Source organism: Eriocheir sinensis, chromosome 17 (assembly GCF_024679095.1).
Source record: "Eriocheir sinensis breed Jianghai 21 chromosome 17, ASM2467909v1, whole genome shotgun sequence".
In the NCBI taxonomy this organism is placed as follows: domain Eukaryota; kingdom Metazoa; phylum Arthropoda; class Malacostraca; order Decapoda; family Varunidae; genus Eriocheir; species Eriocheir sinensis.
The window spans coordinates 2142263-2164324 of NC_066525.1; the positions used below are offsets into that span (position 1 = coordinate 2142263).

The 22062-nt window shown below is 39.0% G+C and overlaps 1 protein-coding gene across 4 annotated transcripts; it reads left to right on the forward strand.

Annotated features, from left to right (window-relative positions):
* The first annotated feature begins 8 nt into the window (after positions 1 to 8).
* Positions 9 to 19892, forward strand: LOC126999748 (post-GPI attachment to proteins factor 6-like). Of its 4 annotated transcripts, XM_050862595.1 has the most exons (16): positions 9 to 55; positions 1565 to 1788; positions 3270 to 3432; positions 3703 to 3907; positions 4214 to 4356; positions 4459 to 4599; positions 4858 to 4991; positions 5447 to 5678; positions 6429 to 6621; positions 7183 to 7397; positions 8175 to 8323; positions 8823 to 9001; positions 9395 to 9562; positions 9680 to 9772; positions 10110 to 10320; positions 15268 to 18487. In XM_050862595.1, exons 2-16 carry the CDS (start codon positions 1614 to 1616, stop codon positions 15360 to 15362), a joined length of 2496 nt encoding a protein of 831 aa, XP_050718552.1. In that variant the 5' UTR covers positions 9 to 55; positions 1565 to 1613; the 3' UTR covers positions 15363 to 18487. The 4 variants fall into 4 exon arrangements, with proteins under 4 accessions (XP_050718552.1, XP_050718553.1, XP_050718554.1 ...); XM_050862596.1 differs by lacking the exons at positions 9 to 55; positions 15268 to 18487 and adding an exon at positions 19092 to 19892 and having other exon boundaries at positions 861 to 1788; XM_050862594.1 differs by lacking the exon at positions 9 to 55 and having other exon boundaries at positions 862 to 1788.
* The last annotated feature ends 2170 nt before the right edge of the window (positions 19893 to 22062 follow it).

The window sequence follows — 22062 nt, forward strand, 5'->3', positions numbered from 1 at the left end:
CTTTGTCAGCTACTAGTACGGGGAGAGACACCAGCAATTGTGTGCATAAGTTCAGGTAACTTTAAATATTTCTGCCCTTCAATATGTTCCCTTGGTCATGGGTTTGTGTCTATGGGTGTGAGAACAGGTTAGGTGCGCCTGCCTGCCTTTGAAATCTCGTTAGCAAGGATTTACAACATTTTTTTTTCTCAGTATTTTGTGTTACGGGGATTTGTACTCTAACGTAATGAGTTTTTATGTACCTGAGTGAATATAATTTGTCCTGAGCTTATCTATAACTTGATTTTTTTGCCCGTCTACCTCTCAAGTCTCGTTAGCAAGGATAGGCCTACACCATTTTTTCAGTATTTGGAGATTGTTTCGAGGATTTGTACTCTTACGTAATGAGTTTTATGTACCTGAGTCTATACAATTTGTCCTGAGCTTATCTAAAACTTTATTTTTTTCCTGTCTACCTTTGAAATTTCGTTAGCAAGGCTTTACACTGTTTTTTTCAGTATTTGGAGATGATTATGAGGATTTCTACTCTAACGTAATGACTTTATATACCCGAGAGCAGGACTAGGCTATGTAAAATGTCCTAAACTTACCTATAACTCAATTTTTGGAGTTTTATCAGTGTAGTTTGACGTGTCTTATCAATGCTGACTAACAAATTACAGCAATATCATATCATAGGTAAATATTTGAGTGGGTGGGGCTTTATATCCGTTAACACCTTTACTTATATACAACTCTGAGTGTACCTGTGATTAATACTTTTACCTGTGTATGCATACCTGTGACATCTATATGCAGGCACGGTCCGTTACTACCAGCATCCATTAGACAAGGTAAAGTAGGCCGGCTAAAGGGGGCGGGGCACTGATCTCTATCATTACCTTTACTTATATAGCCTACAACACTGAGTACTTTTAATTAATACCTGTGTGGGCGAGATATACCTGAGTGAGACACCTGTGACATGACATGAACACATATACGGTACATAAATAAAAATCGTGACCTGTTAAAATGAATGTAGGAAAACTAGGGGCCCGGGGAAAACCATCTTGCAATATCCTAATCGTGATAATGACGTAATTAACATATATAAAAGTGAATATTAACCCTCAGTACCATTGCTTAATATCCGTGAGTGAGATACTGTACGTGACGTGACTTACACACGTACGGTCCAAATATCAAACTCTGCCCTGTTAAAACCATCTCACAATAACCAAACCGTGAAAATGACGTGAATTAACATATATAAAAGTGAAGTACCTTTGATTAATACCCGTGAAATACCTGTACGTGACATGACTTAGACACGTACGGTCCAAATATCAAACTCTGCCCTGTTAAAACCATCTCACAATAACCAAACCGTGAACATTACGTGAATAACCACCTGGAAAAGTGAATATTAATGCCAGTAATGAAGAGCTATTGATCATGCGCCTGTGTCCCCCCCTCAATGTGGTCAAAAATCTCTTGGGCCACCACAGAGAACGGTCACAGGATGCCACCTGCTAACTTATAATACACTGCTAAACTATCATTATGGTGCTACTTCCCTTAGTGAGTGTGGCTTCTCTAGGCCTATAGCACCATTATAAGGGCTCAGGGTGATGTGTGGAGGCGTGTGGGTGTCCTGGGGCAGCCTCTTGGTCTTGGTATGGGTGGTGGGTCATGCAGGTCAATTAGCGGCCTGCACACCCACCTCCACCTCCTTCACCTCCACCTCCACCTTCTTCGCCTCCTCCACCTCCACCTCACAGCCACACTCCACCACTACACATAAAGGTAAGGACTTGGAGGCTCGCTACACTGAGTCATTGTTTGGGTGTGATAGTAGAGTTTTTCTGGTTTAAGTGGATTTCTGATTTAGAGGTTTATTTTTTTTTTTGCTTGTAACTGTTTATTTCTGATGGGTTTTGATTGTCTAACGAGCAAGGACCCTCAAGTATGCTAATTCTTTGTTTGGGTGTGATAGTAGAGTTTTTCAAGTTAAGGTGGATTTCTGATTTAGAGGTTTATTATTTTTGCTCAGAACTATTCTCTCTGATAGGTTTTGATTGGCTAACGCAAAAGGACCTTCAACTATACTAATTCATTGTTTGGGTGTGATAGAGTATTTCAGTATGGGTTAGATTTCTTGTTCAGTGGTCCATTATTTTTGCTCGGAACTTTTCCCTCTGATGTGTTTTGATTGTATAACGAGCGTTATTTGGTATTATTCCACTGGGTAAAACATTATATGGCTAGTGTGGGTCGTTCCGGCACTACAGTTCAAGTTAGGGTAGATTTTGGCGTTCATTAATTTTGCTCGGAACTAATTTTTCTGTTGTGTTTTGATTCTTTAATGAGAAATATTCAAGCTAACCAAATCTCTCCACCTGCCGTAACCTAACAAGGGGTATTATACAAGCTAACCTAACCTGTCGTAAACTAGCAAGGGATATTGTTGAAGCTAACCTAACCTTTTGGCCTGTCGTAACCTAGCAAGGGATAATACTGAAGGTAACCAAATAATATATAAACAAACCTAACCTTTCGGCCTGTCGTAACCTAGCAAGGGATAACACTGAAGATAACCAAATAATACATAAGCTAACCAAACCTATCCGCCTATTGTAACCTAGCAAGGGGCAAAATTTAAGCTAAGCAAATCTTCCCACCTATCGTAACCTAGCAAGGGATAATACTGAAGCAAACCAAACCTTCCTGCCTATCGTAACCCAGCAAGGGGCAATATTTAAGCTAACCAATCCTATCTGCTCATTGAAACCTAGCAAGAGGTAATATTTAAGCTAACCAATTCCTTTCTGCCTGTCGTAATCAATCTGTTTCATCCTGTGATCTTGTGGATTTTTGTGGGTTACTAATTTTAGGGGACTAGATTACTCTTTAAAAGGTGGTAACTTGCTGATTTAGTAGGGCTGGCTTTCTGGATTATAAAATTAGCGATAAACCAAAATACAGTATTCATTCACATTTGTATGCATTCTTATTTCATGATATTGCATTAGAGAGGGTGAGGAGGTTGCTAATTCAGTGGGTCCACCTTACTGAATTACGAAATTAACAATATACCAAGATACAGTATTAATTCGCATTTGTACGCATTCCACCTGAAATTGACCTCCCCTTTGGCCACTCATCTTTACTCTTTTTTTTTATTGGGGCAGTGATTAGCATTTTTTTCCTCAGTAATCTTTTTGCCCTTGAACTGCTTCCTTTCCTATATAAAAAAGCAATAATAATCCCTTGACGTCGCATTACAGAAGGAACTGTGAGGGAGGTGCTGGCAGGGAGGCAGGTCTACAGCTATCGCTCGTACAAAGATGTTCAGATCTTCCACTTCTCAGTCCCCCCTCATGTATCGCTGTCGGTGTACAATTTCACTGCCAATGACTCCCTGGCATGTGAACCTCGCAACATCACTATGTAAGTCAGAGAATATGGCACTGCAAGAATCATGTATATTAATCTTGATGATGAATATAATTTTACAAAGTGTCTTGCCTGTTCTCCTCCTCCTTCTCTCTCTCTCTCTTCTTATTCTTCTTGCTTATGTTCTTGTTCTTCTCCTTGCTCTTCCTCCCTCATCATCATGTCTTCACTATCACCATTGCTACTATTTATACAGCAATTGTCTTGTAGGGAAAGAAAATGAAAGGCATACAGCTATTCCATTATATCAAACTCTTTTTGCAGTTTTCTTCAAGCCCATAGCTACCCTGTCATCAACCCAGATGGAGCCATGTATCCACCTGGACTCTGGGTGAATCGCTCCAGGATGTACGAGGCTCACCTGCGATCTGACCTAAAACCTGCTTTGCTATCCGTCCATTACCCTGTGGCTGGTGATTGGTTCATGGTTGCCTTCATTGATGAGGCATCTAATCGAATTACTCAAGCAGTAAGAGTTGTGCTTCAGCTTGTTTGATTAAATACAGAGTTTGACACTATTCCTATAAACAGTCATGTCAGAAGAAAATGCCCAGGAGAGAGGAACTAAATATCCTTCCTGTGTGAAAAAGAGGTAAAAAATATCCTTTCTGTGTAAACAAGAGGTGCTAAATATCCTTTCTGTGTAAACGAAAGGTGCTAAATATCCTTTCTGTGTAAACGAGAGGTGCTAAATGTCCTTTCTGTGTAAATGAGAGGTCCTAAATATCCTTTCTCTGTGAACAAGAGGTCCTAAATATCCTTTCCTTGGTCCCAGGGGTTGTTTCCGTCATGCCACTCTTGGCTGCAGGCAACGGCGACCCACCAGCAACAAGGGGATGTTACAACTATTGTGCCTGAGATTCACTCCTACCAAGACATTCAGCTCTTACAGAAGATTAAGGACTTACACTACTACAGGTAAGACCACTACAAGGACTGTCGGGGTCATATAAATAGGTTATACTAAGGGGTATTTTCGTACACAAGTGTGGTAATTTTTAACTAGGATTTTTTTTCTAGGTTTTATGTGCCATCATCAGCCTGGGTGGTGGCGGTAATCATCAGCAATTGTATGGATGTTGAAAATAACACCGTGTCCTGCCCCATTGATGTTGCCTTTAGAGCTCGAGCACTGCCAGACACTGAATCCATAGAGACAGTGTGAGTTACAGTTTATCGGATTAGTTGTGCTTGTATTTTTAAGTTACTGGTATTACCGGAAGTTTACTATTTCATATTAGTGTCAGAGTGCCATTTTCATCTTAGCCATTTTTACTGGGAGCATTACAAAGGATAAAGAATTAAACCTTGACGCCCTTTTGTGGATTTCAATAATAATAATAATAATAATAATAACTGCATGAGACTTTTACAAAATGAGCAGTACCTTTCTTACCATAAGCCTCTTTTTCGCTTTAGGTTCCACACATGTTCTAATGGAGCAGCCGAAGACTCATGTACAGCGGAGTTCATCCCGGAGGAGGAAGCTTGGCATTACCTTCAACTTACAACAAGCATAGAAGCTCAGCTCACTATAGCTGTTAGACTTCATTGTGAGTTATCGTTGCTAGATTATGTACCGTTTTGATTCAGTCTTGCAGATAGATATAGATTTTCATACACTGTTGACCCGCTATGTAATGCAAGACAGGTACCGAGGAAATTCATGCTAAATTGAGGTGTTATTTCAATGGGACTTCATGATTTGGGACTGCAAGGACTCAAGTTTCAAGCATAGTTAAAAGGAATACGTCTCAAAATTCATATTGCTGGACCATTAGACGTAAGTAAGATGTTTATTAGACTCAAAATGTACAGCGCTGTTATTAATCCATCATTGCAGTGTCTCTCAAGCATAATTAAAAGGAATATGTCTTGAAATTCATATTGGTGGACTATTGGACATAAGTAAGATGATTATTAGACTCTCAAAATGTACATCACTGTTTTTAATCCATTATTACAGTGTCTCTAATGTAACAATTCATCCTATTTTCTTCTGTAACAGGTTGTGATGACGTGAGGGACAGCAATCATCTCTTAGGCAAGGAGAATTTAGACCAAGTGTTCCCAGAGGAGTCCAGCGCCCTCCTTGATGGTACAGCTTTCACTATGTTCAACAATGATTCAGAGTTCATCAATGCCAGCATCCCCCAAGATGACAATGAACAGCCAGGACATATCATTGTAGTGCCTGCAACCAAACCCAATCACAATGCTGCAGGGAGCTGTTGGCCAAGGTAACATTATGCATATCAGTACTCTTATATCGTCACCCTTATAAAATAATTCCCTAAGTCATTTTTCAGCGATTTCCAGGTTTTGGTTTATATAAATTTTTCAACATGTGACGCCCATTTCTGTTTAGTTGCCTTCGTCATTCAGGGTTTGAGTGTTCTAGAATCGGCCTTTTCATTTCTGCCTAAATCTTAAGTCAAATGAGATGATGACAGTTCTTTTCTGATTTCCTGTAAAGTAGAAAATAATGACTTAAGCGGTTTGTATACGAAGGTGACGATATATTTGTTCTTCATTATTTATCTTTGGGGACTTCAAAAGGTTTAGTATATCATTCAAGTATCTATCTATCTATATCTCCGATGCTCTATTCCCTCACATGAAATTCCCTCCAGGGGGTGGCCGCGGCAGAAGTGTCTCCATCTCTCCCTGTTTTGGCACGCTTTCTCAGCACGTTCAGTCCTGCTACTTCCAACTCCCTTGCTCCAATACACATTCAAGTATCATTCAGTTTACCCTTCAAGAGTATCAAGACATCTCTCCTCTTGAAATTGATCTCTCTTTTGGCAACTCCTCTATGCTTTTTTTTATAGGAGCAGTGATCAGCATTTTTTTTTTTTTTTTTTGTCTTGGTTGTTTTTCGTGCCCTTGAACTGCTTCCCTTACTGTAAAATAAATAAATAAATAAATTACTCATATATTTCTTCATCCTGCAGGTGTGTGATATTTATTCTCATTTCCTTTTGTTCCAGACACAACTTAGTTAAAAAGACATTCGGTGGAAACTTCGTCTTTGAGTACGATCTGCCACCGAATGAGAATGGTTCCGTTCCTCTGTTGTTGGACATCAGCAATAGGTCGCCAACAATCCTCACCTTTAATCTCGAGTCAGTCACTGATATCGGAGGAACCCTTGTAGTTGAGCTGGCTATTTCCCCTTTTATAGTAAGTGAATCGTATGTTTGGTTGTGTTGGTTGTAAGGTTGTTTTTCAGGGTGCAGATTCTTTCCTTCAATTAAAAGAAAACATTGAATATCGATAGATTTTCCCCAAGCATCATCTTACATTGAAAGACCATTAATCTAAGTTATACCAATTTGAAAAGTAGATAAAAGGATTTCTACTGTAAATTTGTATAATTTCTAACATATAAGTTATTGTCTATAATGTGTTGGGTGATTTTTAATCTACAAAACACTTATTAAAGGACTGTTTTTACCTGAGAACTATTAATTTTTACTTTTCACAAATATACTTAGTTAGTTTTGTATCTAAAAGAGCAGCAATCATTTCATATTCCATGTTTCAGATAATTTTTTTTGCAGCTACGAGGATGCCAGTCAGTTTTTTGGAAATGTTAGGGTTTACTTTATAATTATCTGTCTTTTTGTCTCTGTTTCTCTGTCTCTCTTTCTGCTTTTCTTCCTTTCTCTGTCTCTCTATTTCTCTGCCTTTTTCTCCCATTTTTCAAGGCGAGGAAAATATTAAAGAATCGTCATTTTGCAGAACAGTAACATGACTCAGAATATCAGTATTTCTGGATGCATCACCCTGGGCATAAGAGAAGAGCCTGACGAGGAAGGAGAGTGCGCACGGGGCCATCAGGTATTAGTGAACACGTCCAGCCACTTCACCAAGGGCCTGAGTGTCTCCATCCCCTTCCCTGAGCCTGGCATGTGGTACCTCACCCTCAAGCCATGGTGCTACTTATTGAATGCAAGGTGTGTACTGTTGGCAGATTGTTTGTGTAGTAGTGGCAAGCTTTCTCATGAGGTAAAGTTTAGAGCAGTGGTCTGTATTGGTTTTCATATCCATGGTTGCTCATCGAGGGGACTCTGTTTGGGTCTGTATAATTTTTTCTTTCTGTGATGCCCATTCTTAGATCTCAATAATGATAATAAGGATAATAATAAAACCAGTGGAGTGAGTTTTAGTATACGTTGATTTTTTTCCAGTCAGCAATGTTTCTCCTCATAACATAATAATCACAATGAGAAGCTGCATTTACGTAAGTTGTGTGTAAATCCTAATGTCCAGATTTTTTTCTTTTAGGTATTATAAATGGAGTTGGTTTTAGTATGGTTTTTCAGATACTAGTTGTGTTTCTCTTTGTAACATAATCGCAAGAAGATACCTCATTTACATAATAATAATAGTAATAATAATAATAATGATAATAGTTTTATTTCGCCATCGGCATATACAAGGAACAAGACAAGTAAACGAGCGAGAACAAAATCGAGATACATATACATATACGGTTTCCAATAGTTCGGTTTCGGTTTTATACAGATTGTCATAGAAGATCTTTTAGGATTTTTAAATTTCCTGCTTGTCGGGAAATTTAAAAATCCTAAAAAATCTTCTTAGAAAATCCACATAAAAACAAGACCGAACTATTGGAAACCGTACTATTTGAGGGACAACTGTACACTTAAATAGATGACAGCTTTATGAAGAGTGTGATTCCTAATGCCTTTATTTGTTACTCTCGTCAGTGAGTCGGTGGAGTGCAGCGAGGCAGACACTTCCATACTTTTTCACATCTCGTCTGCCTCGTGCCTGGATGGGAAGTGTGGGACGTACGGCTCCTGCTACCAGTACATATCTGGAGGCTTCATTTTCTCCACTTGTGTGTGTGATGCAGGTTAGTCATAGCGTAACAGAGTGCCTTTAGTGTATGTCTTTTTTTTTTTTTTTTACAGTAGAGGAAACAGTTCAAGGGAAAAAAAAAGGAAACAATAACGAAAAAAAAAAGCCCGCTACTCACTGCTCCTACAAAAGAGTCAAGAGAAGTGGCCGAAAGATAGGTCAGTTTCGGGAGGAGAGGTGTCCTGATACCCTCCTTTTGTGTTAATGTTAGTATAGCATGGAAAGCATAGGAAAGCAAGTGAACTAACAAATGATAGGCTGGGATGGAAGAGGTTTATTAAAGGGAATTATTTTTACTTATTTATTTATTTATTTTTGACCTTTCGCTGCCTCCGTTCCTGTAAACAAAGTGATGTCCATTCCACTCGCCAGTCCGTCCTACTTAAATTATTTCCTCCTCATATTTCTGTAGCTTTATTTGACTATTTGGGTTATAGTGTGGCAATGGACCAACTGTATTTACTACATTCTGGGCTATTTCTCTGGTGACACAGGTTATCGGGGCTGGGGGTGTACAGACGACTCTCAGGCCACACCCAACTGGGAGCTCCTTCTGTCCACCCTGCTGCTCACCCTCTCAAACCTCTTCTTCCTGCCGGCCGTCATCCTGGCACTGAGGCGGAGGTACTTTGCTGAGGCGCTAGTGTATGCCTTCACCATGGTCTTCTCCACGGTAAGTTGATCACACGGTATTGATCTCAAGGGGACTGGAAACTTCTTGATGAGGTTTGGTGTATATATCAGTGTAATGCCAAGAATATACAGCAGTAACATATAATAAAGTCCTGCTTAAATAATGAGTGAAGAAATTAACAACCTAAGTAATAGATGACTGAATAAAGACGATACTGAATAGTTTTGGTGTGGATTTTCCGGCACAGCATCGGGATTAGTGTTTAAAGGGGCTCAAGGTACTTATAACCATTCTAAAGTGAACCAATAGCAAAAATTCACATTAGTGCTTGAAATAGTTGGCACATAATGTAAATAACTCAAGCTTTGAATTAATATATTGCTGCAAAACTTATTTCTGATTAATGTCCCTGTGTTGCTCCTCCTCCCCCAGTTTTATCATGCGTGTGACCAAGAGGCGTACGTCTTCTGCCTGATGCGGCTGAGCGTGATGCAGTTCTGTGACTTCTACTCGGCCATATTCTCCTTCTGGGTCACGCTCATCGCAATGGCAGGCCTTCCTCACTCTCTCTACTCCCTTCTACATGTAGCGGGGGCCATGGTAAGTTGCTGACTAGGTGTGATTAATACCTTAGTTATAATAGTAAAGTTTCAGTAATCAGGGCCCTGTGACACTTTGGTATTTACCGTTACAGTGCTAATAAATATACTCTCTCAGATTGTTGCCCTGGGCGTGGAGTACGACAGAACTGGCTTGTGGGTGTTCGTCGTCCCATCTGTCTCGGCCTTTCTGGTGATGGTGTCTTCGTGGGTAAGTCCTTGTTTTAAACTCACTCAACTGCAATAATGTACAGTTAAAGGCATACGCCATAGCCTCTGTGCTCATCTCCGACGCGTTTGCCCTTGAACCTGTGAAGAATACATACCATAGATATTATTGTCAAATACATCATCATAACCACACAAGAATGTTTTACTTAAGTTGTATAAGGAAAAAGGCAGTCTAGGAGTGTTTTTGAGGGGGGAGCAAATATTTACGGAAATTTAACATTCACCCCCACAAATAGTAAGGGACTAGTGTACATAAAGGCAGGAATGTCATAAGATTTAACATTAACCCTCCTGAATGTTGTTATTTTATTCCTTAGATCTGGCACTGTAAGCTGCAACAGAGCTGCTACCCCAGCAAACAGTACTGGCTGACGTCTCTCCTCCCGGGAGTCTTGCTGGCCGCCTCGGGGCTCATCTGCTACGCCTTCTTCGAGACCCATGACAACTACTATTACGTGCACTCTATATGGCATGCCACTATGGCCCTTGCTATCCTTTGTCTGCTACCTCCCCGGAGAGAGAAAGAGGGTAGGGGCATTGCTTATGAGGCAAACTGTAATTTTTGCCATTATACTCATGAATGATTTTTTCTACTTAGAAGGGACTACTTTGACTTAAGATAGCTATTTTATATAACTGCAGAGCCTTCTTGGCGGATAGCAATCTCAGTAACCAAAGACTTTTAGTGGCATACATTTTTATGGTCTAGTCAAATCTTAGTCACTAGAATAATTCCTGATTGAAACATAATATTTTTTTAGATTTTATTCTTGAGTTTATCTTTGTTACAAGACCTTATCTATATATGAAGTTTGCATTCATTTTTTCCATATTGCTCTGCCATGGCCTTTCTTCACATTGTGTTTAAAAAAAATTGAATTTGTGTATGATGTGTTCTGAACATTGTCTCTCTTGTGATAAGGATGAGGTGTATGAAGTCTGTTCTTTCATCAACATTTTTTTTAGTGTTCAGCTTAAAACTGCTTTTTATATTGCAGCCGTGCTTACTAATGATTGGATGAAAGGATGAAGGGTGAAGGACAGTATATATTTTTTGTTGCAATGCAAATTTATGCAATGAAAAATAATTTTATCACCAAAATTTATGTCCATATTTAACATATAGGAAGTGTAACATACAATTATTTAGCAGCTTTATTGAAAACATACAGTCGTCCCGCAAATACTACGGTTTCCAATAGATCGGTTTCAGTTTTATGTGGATTTTCCTAAAGATTTTTTTAGGATTTTTGAATTTTCCAACGAGCAGGAAATTTAAAAATCCTAAAAAGATCTTCCATGACTTTCCGTATAAAACCGAAACCGAACTATTGGAAACCGTACTATTTGAGGGACGACTGTACTTACACTTATGAATATATACTTAACTAAACCTTTGGAGATATATATAAATATTTTTAGACAGCATTCACCCAAACAAATGCAGTGAAGAAGTAGAAGGGCCGGCAACACAATAAAGAGGCCTGTATAGGTACTACTCCACGGTAGAAGTTCAGTAGAATAGACGGAAGAATTATTTTGGGCTATCTACTTCTAGGGTCCTTAATACATAATCACTCATTGCTCTCTTTGCTAGTCATCAATCCGGAAATCAATTGTAACTTTTAACTCATCATATGAAATCATGATCATGGTCCTCATCAACAATATTTTTATAGCAGTCTGGTATCCCACATTATCATCACATCAATTTAATATTCTGCAGCCAACCAAAGGGGGTATTCAAAGGAGTGTAACCTAAGTTCATTCATTCTGCTTCACTAACTTGCCTGTACCACTGCATCCTTTAGTCGGTCAGCTCTCTGTCATCTGCCATTTCCAGGGGTAGAGAGGAGTGTAACCCAACGTTGCCAGATTGTCGTACTCTGCCTCTTATGTTTGCCGATTTCCGACGCAAAAACTGCTTCCATCACCTAAATAACAGCCTTCATATATGGTTATCATTTATATGGTTAATTATTGGTGTCTTGGCAACGGTTATGGGCCAGAAACCGGTAAATACGAGGCTCTGACTACGATGATCTGGCAGTGGTGTTGTAACCTGAGTATATTTATTCTTCTACACTAACTTATACCACTGCAGCCTCTAGTTTGTCAGTGCCCTTTCATTGACCATTGCTGATCTATATTCAATTCTCACAGGCTCTTGGCAGCAAACAATCTACCTGGTATTTATTTGTTTTTTCAAGTAAAATTCTAAGACATACTTCTGGAAGTTATTGAATGATATTAGTCCATTTTATTTAGTATGGAGCTGCTTTTAATTACTATCTAGTTTTTTATTTCGATACTATGATATATATTGCAAGAGACATTCCTAATTGCATCCTTTAAGCTGCCTATGAGTGCAATCATGCCTCAGCCAGTACATCATTTATATTGTTAAGCATGAATGTTTATCAGTGACATTTTATTTTAAGTGATCCTCAGTCTATAGAACGTTTTTTTTAGATATCATCACTATAGTCGGTTCCACGAGAGCTGGCGGGCCTAATCCTTCAGGGGTGGACTCCCAGGCTTGGTATCATTGGTTGGGTGATGGTACTGATTTAAAGAGGTAGCAGAGAGCAAGAGATAGTAGGCTTTGTCACGGCAGGTTAGATTGAGTAAACAACAGCCAATAAGCGACGCAGAGACTGTCACCCAAGCAATGATGCCAAGTTCGCAAGTCCACCCCTGTAGGATTAGGCCGCCAGCTCTCGTGAAACCGACTATAGTATCACCTTATTTATCAACAGTGCCCTTTGTCTGTGTAACCTTCTTTTAGTTATTTTCATCAGTATTGTCAAAATCTTCATCAGTGCCCCAAATCTTTAGAACTTTCTTAAATCATATCACTATCATCATATTCAACCTGTATAACCTTTAAGAATCCGCATTACTATCATCATAAATCCGTGACCTATTTCCTACATCATCACGGTGGAGGGAGTCACAAAACAATGAAGCACTTATGGTCAGGAGGAGAAACAGAGCCCAGGGAAGTTAGTCACAACATTCTCCATTCAAGTACATGTATTATCATCTAAGTCTGTAAATATGCTGCCATAACATTATACTAGATATTAACACCTTGATGCTTCTCACTCATCTGAAGTTTATGTTTCAAAGAGGTGCATCATGGCAGTAATACATGATAGTAGGTTATTTGGGAGGTTATTAAGGAAACTGAGGACTGGATATAGTGTACATTTTCTTGTGTTTAACCTGGCAGGTGCGGGGATCTTGTTTCTTAAAGGCCCCTCTAAGCGAGAATAATGAGAAAAAATCATCACTCACACAAACCATTTCATAATATATATCAACGCATTTGTGATCAGTTTATGCATCATCTATTTTGGGGGGTTTATAGCATGGCAAAAATTTGGCCCGTCACTGGTACACGATAAACCCACAAATTTGGCCCATTGCTGCTACTGGGTTAAGGTATTGTGTGTTAATATTTATTGATTCATGTTAATTGAAGTTTGGGAGTTATTGCGATCCTGGTTTAGTGGGTTAGGATGTCAAGCCATGGATGCTCAGAGCCATGGTGAGATGTTTCGAACCTCATTGCTGCTGCGTGGTGTCAGGAAGAGCATTCAGTCTTATATCCCAAGACAGAGACCTCATACGAACATAGGTAAAAGCTGTTGAGTCAAAGAAGAAGAATCCGATCCTGCTCCATGGCAAAGGGGTGGTTGTGCTGCATTGTAAAACAGACGGAACATGGTCTCATCAATGCTCTGTCAACGCTTATTTTGCTCTTGGTAATATCGGCATTTTGTCACCATTTGTAAACGCACTGCCTAAGTCATATTTCAGCGATTTCTAGGCCAAGTTTTCATCCCACAGTGCACCTTTTTGTCATTCTAAAGTGTGAGTGTTCTATAATTCACCTTCATCACCTTTATTCACCCTTATTGCAAGGTGTCGGAAAAATGAGGCAGTTTTTTCCCATTTCCCATTGAGTAGAAAAAAGCGACCTTGGCAGTTTGTTTATGAAGGTGATGAAAGGCAGTTGCTTGATCGCTAACCATATCGTAACTTTTTTTTATTACCAGAAGCCTTCCACATCTTAATAGCTTCATACACATTAACTTCATTACCCACCTGCACACTGTTATGTTTTTTTGCAGTGAATCGTAACTGTTTTATTATCAGAAGCCTTCCACATCTTTCTAATTGCTTCGTACACGGCACCTCTACTACTCACCTGCACAGTGTTATGTTATTTGCATTGATGAGTGCTGTGCTGTTTTCTATTTTTTGTTTTAGCGAGAATGAGGACTGTGCCTGCCATACCTCGCTTTTGTATCTTCAGAGTCAATTTCACAGTCCAACACGGTGGCTTTGTAATCCCCCGAACCAAAGCATTCACTCTTCTACACTCCATAATGGTGAGGTTTTCGATACAACATCAGATACACACAAGAAGAGATTTCCTGTATGGTTTCCTCAAATTTCTTAACTTCAATAGGAACGCAAAACACTACACGGGGAATTTTTGAAGTCTTTGGCATTGCTTCGGAGGCTTACGAACCCATCATCATCATCATCATTTCATCGACACCTGTTCCTAGGAGCTCCCACCAGGGGATGGCCACGGCAGAAGAGTTTCCATCATGGTGAACTGTGAAAGTGGCCCTCAGTCTTGCTTGTATCATTGGCTTGTATTATATTATTGGCTTGTTGCTTCTCCTTTTCACTGCATATCATTGTTTTCCTTGTTCCTTTTATGCATGTCGGTCACGGCCACCCCCATTTATTCACTTTATTTTTCTTTCATTACAGATTCGTTGCCGATTTACATGCTGATTGATTTCTTGGCCTTGTGTTGTTTGCTTGACATGTGTTTGTGTGTGTGTGTGTGTTTGCTTTTATTTGATTTGACTTTTGTTGCTACTTAATCTATTTACAGTTTATTTGTTTTCTTCTGTCTAACTTTTACATTACTAGATATTTTCCATTCAGTAGATTTTTCAAACTTTCGCCACAGACAGACTTTGTAGGACCGTCGGAGGTTTTCTGATCTGTCACTAATTCTCAATCTAGTTCATACCTTATAATCTCTACACTGGTTCTCAGACATATATTGAGCTTTTAATATGCCTTTTCAATCCCTTTATTTTAGTTAGGTTTATTCAGATCTACTTTAGCACTAATACATCAATTGATAGCTCTTACCTTCTACCCTCTATACAGTTCTCACATCTATACTGAATCTTTAACATGCCTATTCAAACCCTTTATATATGCTTAGGTGAGATTCTAACCTGCATCACTCATTTCTATAGTTTGTCATTTTTTTCCTTTTGTTTTAATTTTTTTCCTCACTTTTATATTTGCACAACTACTTCACTGAGCAAGAACAGTTACCAGAGACTCTAGCTGAAATATAATCTCTTATCTGATGATGCATTGGGTGATGCAGAAGTTGAAATAGAAGCAAAATGGACTGGTGTATTATTTCAGAGCTGTGTGATGATGATGAGGATGAGGAGCCACTGTCGGAGTGTGAGGCCCAGCCAATCGTGGCCGAGGTGCACAGCTACTCACCCGTGCCATGAATTATCTCAGACCAGTTTCGTTGTCCTGATACGTTTTGTCATTTTCAGTCATTTTAGAGAGGTTGTTGATATGTTTGTTTTAGCTACTCAACCGTGTCATGAATTATTACCTACTCGGATAATTTTTGCCCCCCTTGTCATGGATTATTTCAGACCAATTTAGGTATCACGATGTTTTTTCAGTTTCAGTTATTCTAGGGAGGTTGTTGATGTGTTCTTTTCAGCTACTCATCTGTCATGAATTATCTCGACCAATTTAGTTAACCTGATAATTTTTTGTCCCTTGTCATGGATTATTCTGTTACGTTTCATCATTTTCAGTCATTTTAGGGAGGTTGTTGATGTGTTTGTTTCAGCTACTCAACTGTGTCATGAGTTATCTCGACCAGTTTAGTTAACCCGATATATCTTGCCATTTTCAGTCATTATAGTTAGGTTGTTAACATGTCCATTTTAGTCACTTACTTACCCATGCCATGAATTATATCAGACCAATTTAGTTGTCCCGATATTTATTGTCTCTGTTTTAGTCATTTTAGTGAGTTCGTTGATGTGTCTGTTTTAGTGTGTGTTTTATATTGTATCCGGAGAACATATGTTTCTTTTATGAGTGCTTGCTTTTGTGTTGTCTGATATTGAGTCAGTATTATTCATTATTTATTTTACACAAGGTGAGGTGAATATGGTTTATACTCTTCAGCTTTAAATATGATCTTGTGTTGATTCTCTTTGTGCATTTTTTGTGGGCACGATTTCTTGTAAGCTTCATGTGGGCAAAAATTTCAGAGTTGCAAACGCTTGTATAAACCCAGAACTAAAACTTTTGGGATACATCTGTGTGCTGTACAAGGTTCAGGATCTTTCTCTCACTTAGGGTTATTTTTTCCCAGATATGATTTTGTCTATTTTTATACTTTACGACAAAAAAAAGATATATAAATAATTATCATTCACATCATCATTTTGCTCTACAATGTATATCAACATCACTATCACCTTCATTATCATCATCGTCACTGTCATTAAGGATGTATAGTGTCCTTTAGAAGCCGAGTGAAGAGTAAAAAAAGATGTGTAACCATTTCGACAAGTGTTACGAGGAAGGAAAGTTCAGGGGAGTACAGCACCTTACATCCGCTACCTGTCTAGTATAGCAGCCATGTCCTTCTTACCATCTGTGTCATGCAGTGGAGTGTAGAATCCCCATCTTTCAGTCTTATCAATGTATAGTGATAATAATAAGGATGATGATATACTGCACCATCATTATATTGTCAGAAAGCAAAGATACAACCCTGATTTTCGTGTCCGAGGGAAAGAGGCGCGAAGACTTGCCAGAACAGTCTCAGGGAACCCAACCATTGGCCTCTGCTGTCAGCCAATATACCCAATGACATATACACGGTCAGGCAACCATATCGCCCAGCCCCAGTGTCCTGTGTTGAAGGAGATGTGTCCCTTTCAGTTGCCTCGTATTACAAACAGTGGGATGCAGAGACATAAAGATAATGAAAATAGCAATCTTTTATTATTATTGCTGCTATTATTGTATTTGCCACTATTACTCCTATTAACGTTATCATTAGTAATGCTTATCACTATGTTGTCGTACGAGGGATGTAGGTCCTATGAAATGAGATTGTGGTTAGGATGTGAAGTGTATCAATAGGGTGAGAGAGTTGGAAGTAGCAGGACTGAGTGTGCTGAGAGGGAGTGCCATAACAGGGAGGGATGGAGACACTTCTGCCACGGCTACCCCCTGGAGGGAAGCTCTTGTGTGGAAGCAGGGTGTCGGAGATATAGATAGAGATAGGGGTTAGGCTCTTGTCCCCCCTTCAGCTATTATAAGCCTAGAACACTCATCAGAATGGTTACATGGACTTTTTAACACTCCTCCTTTTTTACACCTACTCTGCGGGATATCTAATCTGGTTATCGTTATTATTATTTATTGTTATTATTTCCTAGTTATAATTATCATCATCATTGACTCCACTTCATACAGAGGCACAGTGGGGAGGCCATTTTGACGAGTATTTACGAGGCACGGTCTAGTCCTAACCTCTCCTTTCTTTGCCCCATCTCTGCAATAGGCTCCCAGCAGTCAAAAAGTTGTAAAGGTTAGCTGACTGGCTTTACTTTCACAGATAGTGCATAACAAATGACCATCTTGACCTAAAGTAGCGATTCCACACTGTGAACTGTACAAGACATGAGGCATTGTTTTTTATACACAGGAGTAACTTTGGTTTCCCCATTGTTCATTCCAAAACTCCATCCAAGACTTGACTGAACAGCAAGAGGAATTAAGTAGCTTATGGGATATCTTACGACTCAAGCCTGGCTTCTCATCAGGAGCGAGTGTTGTGTATGCTGTAGTACAAATACTAGGGAACATGTCAGTGTGTCACTCTGTAGCATCACAGTCGTAGCACTCAACAGTTTTTAAAAAGAAATATGGTCAAAGTCTCATGTTTTCATCCTCCATAGCTGGTCTAGTTCTAGTAGGCCACAAGGAAGAGGGAATATTATAATGTACTTTCATACTATATTTTATTGTCATAATAGTAAACAATTTAGGAATATTCCAAAAAACATTATTTCCACTTGAGAGGTAGGTGAACAAGTGGCTGCTGGAACAGCAGTATATATTAAGAGAATCATTTTCTATGATTACACACAGCAGCCATTGTAGGCACAGGCTTGAAGTGGTGATGTGTTTTATAAAAGGGTATTTTTTGTGTGGTTTCATCAGAATGATCAGGTTGTTATGGCTCTGGAGCTTTTCAACCCAATGGTCCTTCGTGATGACTGCCTACCAGTTCATCTTGGGTTTTAACTGGTCCATGTGAGGATCAGACCTGTGATTTACTGATGTCCTGACTTATGTTTGTGTGCTTTATGTTATTTAATTTCTTTGGAGTTGTCATGTACATGTGTAAATCTGAGCATATGCATAGAATATCTAATTGAACTGAATGATTGTTTAATCTAGCACCATGGGCTGTCTTCCTGTCATATATGCTGTCTCATTAGTAATAGATGTACTGATTCTGCCTCTGTTGTGATGCCTCATGTGGTGCTGCAGTACAGGCAGTCTTACTATCATACATGCTATCACTGTTGGTGTGTGTATTGATTTTCCCTCTGTCTCGTTATTGCTTCCATTCTTTGCTGCTCTTTTCCTCACAGAAAAGTTTTCATCATCTCTAGGGTCATACCCAGACACTTTTCAATATACAGTTTTCTCAAGACCAAGTTTTGAAGATCTCTTTGTGTAAAAGGACATCATCTAAAAGAAAATATGGCATTGTGGATCTATTTTGATTATATAGACACCATAATATGGATGGGAGGTAGATGCTATGCAAACAAATAGGAAAGAGGAACTTAAAGAGTCGGTGACACTCGCTGGCTATGTGGACTTTAGGCCCATGTAGTCCATTTATTACCACCATGTGCTCACGGCACCTCATGGGGGTCTTCTGGTCTGAATCCACACACAAAGCTTGTGCCCTCCTGAAACAGACTGACCATTATCACTGCTGGTACTTTTTGCAAGAAAATAAGGTCACTACTTCACATCAATTTTCAGTTTGGCAAACTTTGGTTGTAGCAGGAGGTGAACTGCCTCAGTGCAGTGTGGGTGTGCCACTGGGTGAGTGAAGTCCATGCTTCAGGTCACAGACTCTTCACGCTAACCATGATAACCTTTCTTCAAAATTGCAGACAACGTGTTCAAGCCCAAGACCCCTTCCCTGCTGGCCTACACCATCTACCCGACCTCACACACCATAGCCTGATGTGGACCATATTCTTGGTACGGTGCATCCCTCGAAATTATTCATTCTCTAGTAAACAATTATGTAATATGTTACAAAATATAGCAATGATATAATCTATTGCTTATATTATGTAAATTATTTCTTTCATAATTATAGTGTGCAGATGGCTACAATATTTTATAAGGTTCCATTTATTATACATATATCAGTAATACCACAGATTTCACACTTATGTAGCACCTTAAAGTAAGGAAAGATGCTTACCTTTTTTTTTTCTTTTTTTTTTACTTCTAATTTAATTTTTTTTTAACATATCACACCCTTACCTTGGCCCCTGTCAGCTGTGATGTCTCCAAATTAAAAAAAAAAAGCTTAAGTTGTGTACTAAAGTCATTTGGAACTGCTTGCAAGCTTTGATATGTATATGCAGAAGTGGTACAACAACATATAATTCAAATAGCAATAGGTTTATCTACAAAATTTCCATAAACAGTAAGTAGCCAGTGCCAACCCTAATTTATGCATGTGATCAGTAATTTATATGTATGTATGGAGCTTTTCCTTCTAGGTTGTTAATTATTTTATAGCATTATGCTACATTTTTTTGCTGATACTGTGATCTGCGGATGCTTAAAGATGATGATGCTCTATTTCACGCGTTTGAATTATTCATATTTATTGTTTTAAAATTGTTATTACTTCATATGTATACAAGCCAGTGTTTCCTTGAGACTTTCTAGCTAGACGCTGTTGTTTGACTTTATCCTATGATTTTGTTTTCCACGTGCATCTTATATAGCACTTTTTTATTTTATTTTGAAGGTCCTCAGTCTGCAACTTCTTTTCCCTCTTATGTACATGCAAGCCAGTGTTTCCTTATAACTTTCTAGATAGACTCTGTTGGTTGGTTGACTTTGTCCTTTGATTTTCTTTCCCATGTGCATCTCATAGAGCACCTTTTTTTTTCTTTAATTTTTAGGGGCCTCAGCCTGTTACTTCTTTTACTTCTTATGGACAAGCCGCTGCAGTCTTTCCTTGAGGCTTTTTTGTTTGACTTTTCCCAATAATTTGTTTTCCATGTATAATGTTTGTTTTGGTTTGTTAAGTATCTTCAAACACATGATAGCCAGCACCTTATGGTATAAATCAACACAGAATGACCTCACTGTTGTACTGAAAGCCTCATTAGTAAGGAAGCATATATGAATTTTCTGAGTCAAGACCTATGGATTTAAATTAGAAAAGTATAGATATAGGGGGGAAATAGGCAGGCATTGATTTAGTAATAGGGTGGTGGGGGAATGGAATAGACTCAGCGGGATCGATAGCTTGTTTTAAGAGTAGACTTGATAGCTTCATGGACGAGGATGATAGGTAGTAGTGGGGGGAATAAACAGGATAATTATATATATATATTTTTTTTATGCATAGACTAATTTTGGGGTCATTTAAACAGGTAAATCGTTAATCAACACGTGGGAGGGATGGTTTTAGCTCAGTGTGTGTTGGGAGTGAGAGGAGGAGGACGTTTTCTTTCCACGCCTGTTAGTCAAGGTAATTATATTGTAACTTTAAATAATAGCATAACTGTTTGTAGCTGTATTGATGGCCGGGGTATCAATATTAGAACAGGTTACTAGGGAATCAATAAGAAGAGTCGGAAACTGTGCCAGCCAGCAAGTGGAAATAATTAAAAGGAAAAAAAGGAATTCAAGGCTGTACTATTTATTTCTCTACTGTTTTCTACGTTCATTACATGCATTGCTCTTGCTTGACTAAAATTAAGTTGAGTCTATAATGGTATAATATAACTATAAGTCTATATACGCTTCATGCTTAAAGACGAGACGAAACGAAAATACAAGAAACAAAAATATTAGAAAACAAGAAAACCGGAGAAAATTCTATCAAGAAAAAAAGGAGTAAAGGACCATTGAGACAGTCCCTTAACCTTATGGCATTACACACAGAAGATCCATTTGTTAATTTCAGAGCTTGAATGATGGATAGTTTATTGTTGCAAGTAAAACAACAAAGGAGAAGGGAGGAGCATGCCATCCCAACCCCCAGGCAGGACAGAGTGTGATTATACAACTTAGGATACATATGGAAGTTGCACCAGGAAACTAAAAAGATACAATGGTTGGGGACAAGTGCTAAGGTTGGTATTGTCAAATCCTCCCACCCCTCACCAACTATTTCCAAAGGCCAAAATGGAGGTTAATCGAGTTCCAATGAGTGTCCTTTTAAGTTGACGGTACAGAAGGCGGCTCAGACTACCACCAGGGTCATAAAAGTACCCCTGGAAATGCCCCAGACTCCCGCGAAAGACTAGTAAATTACGTGTTCTTGGGCGCAGAAATGTTTAAAAATACGGCCCTAATTAAATCTCTTAACATTTCCCTGCGGCTCCCATCAGTCACGTGGTCAGTGGCAACATATGAGGTGCTGCATGACCCACAAACTTCGTGGATATTATGGCGTTTTTGAGCTTTTTCGTACGGTTTCTCTTCTATTCACTAGTGTCACGTGTCTGCACTCTGAAGGTCCGTGTTATTACCATGAAAATAGTGGTTGTGGTTGTGTATCATGTGGTCATCTCTGTTTAACCAAGCCAGCGTAGACGACAGGCTCTAGCGAAGCCCCAGGGAAGACTTCAAAGGTGAGTAACGTTGTTCAGTGTTATTCATATGTAATTTGTGCATTAATGAACCTGTTTCTCCACATATAGCCTACCCTTGCCACTTCATTAGAGGAGTTTTCTTCCTATTTATGGCGTGGACTCAACAAAGTGGATGTTGGGTAATCATCCAGAGTTACACCCAATTGATTACCGTTTTTCTTCTTGATCTTGATAATAATGCGCAGTGCACCAGTAGGCCACAGGTGCATAACAATCATATTTGGCATCTTGA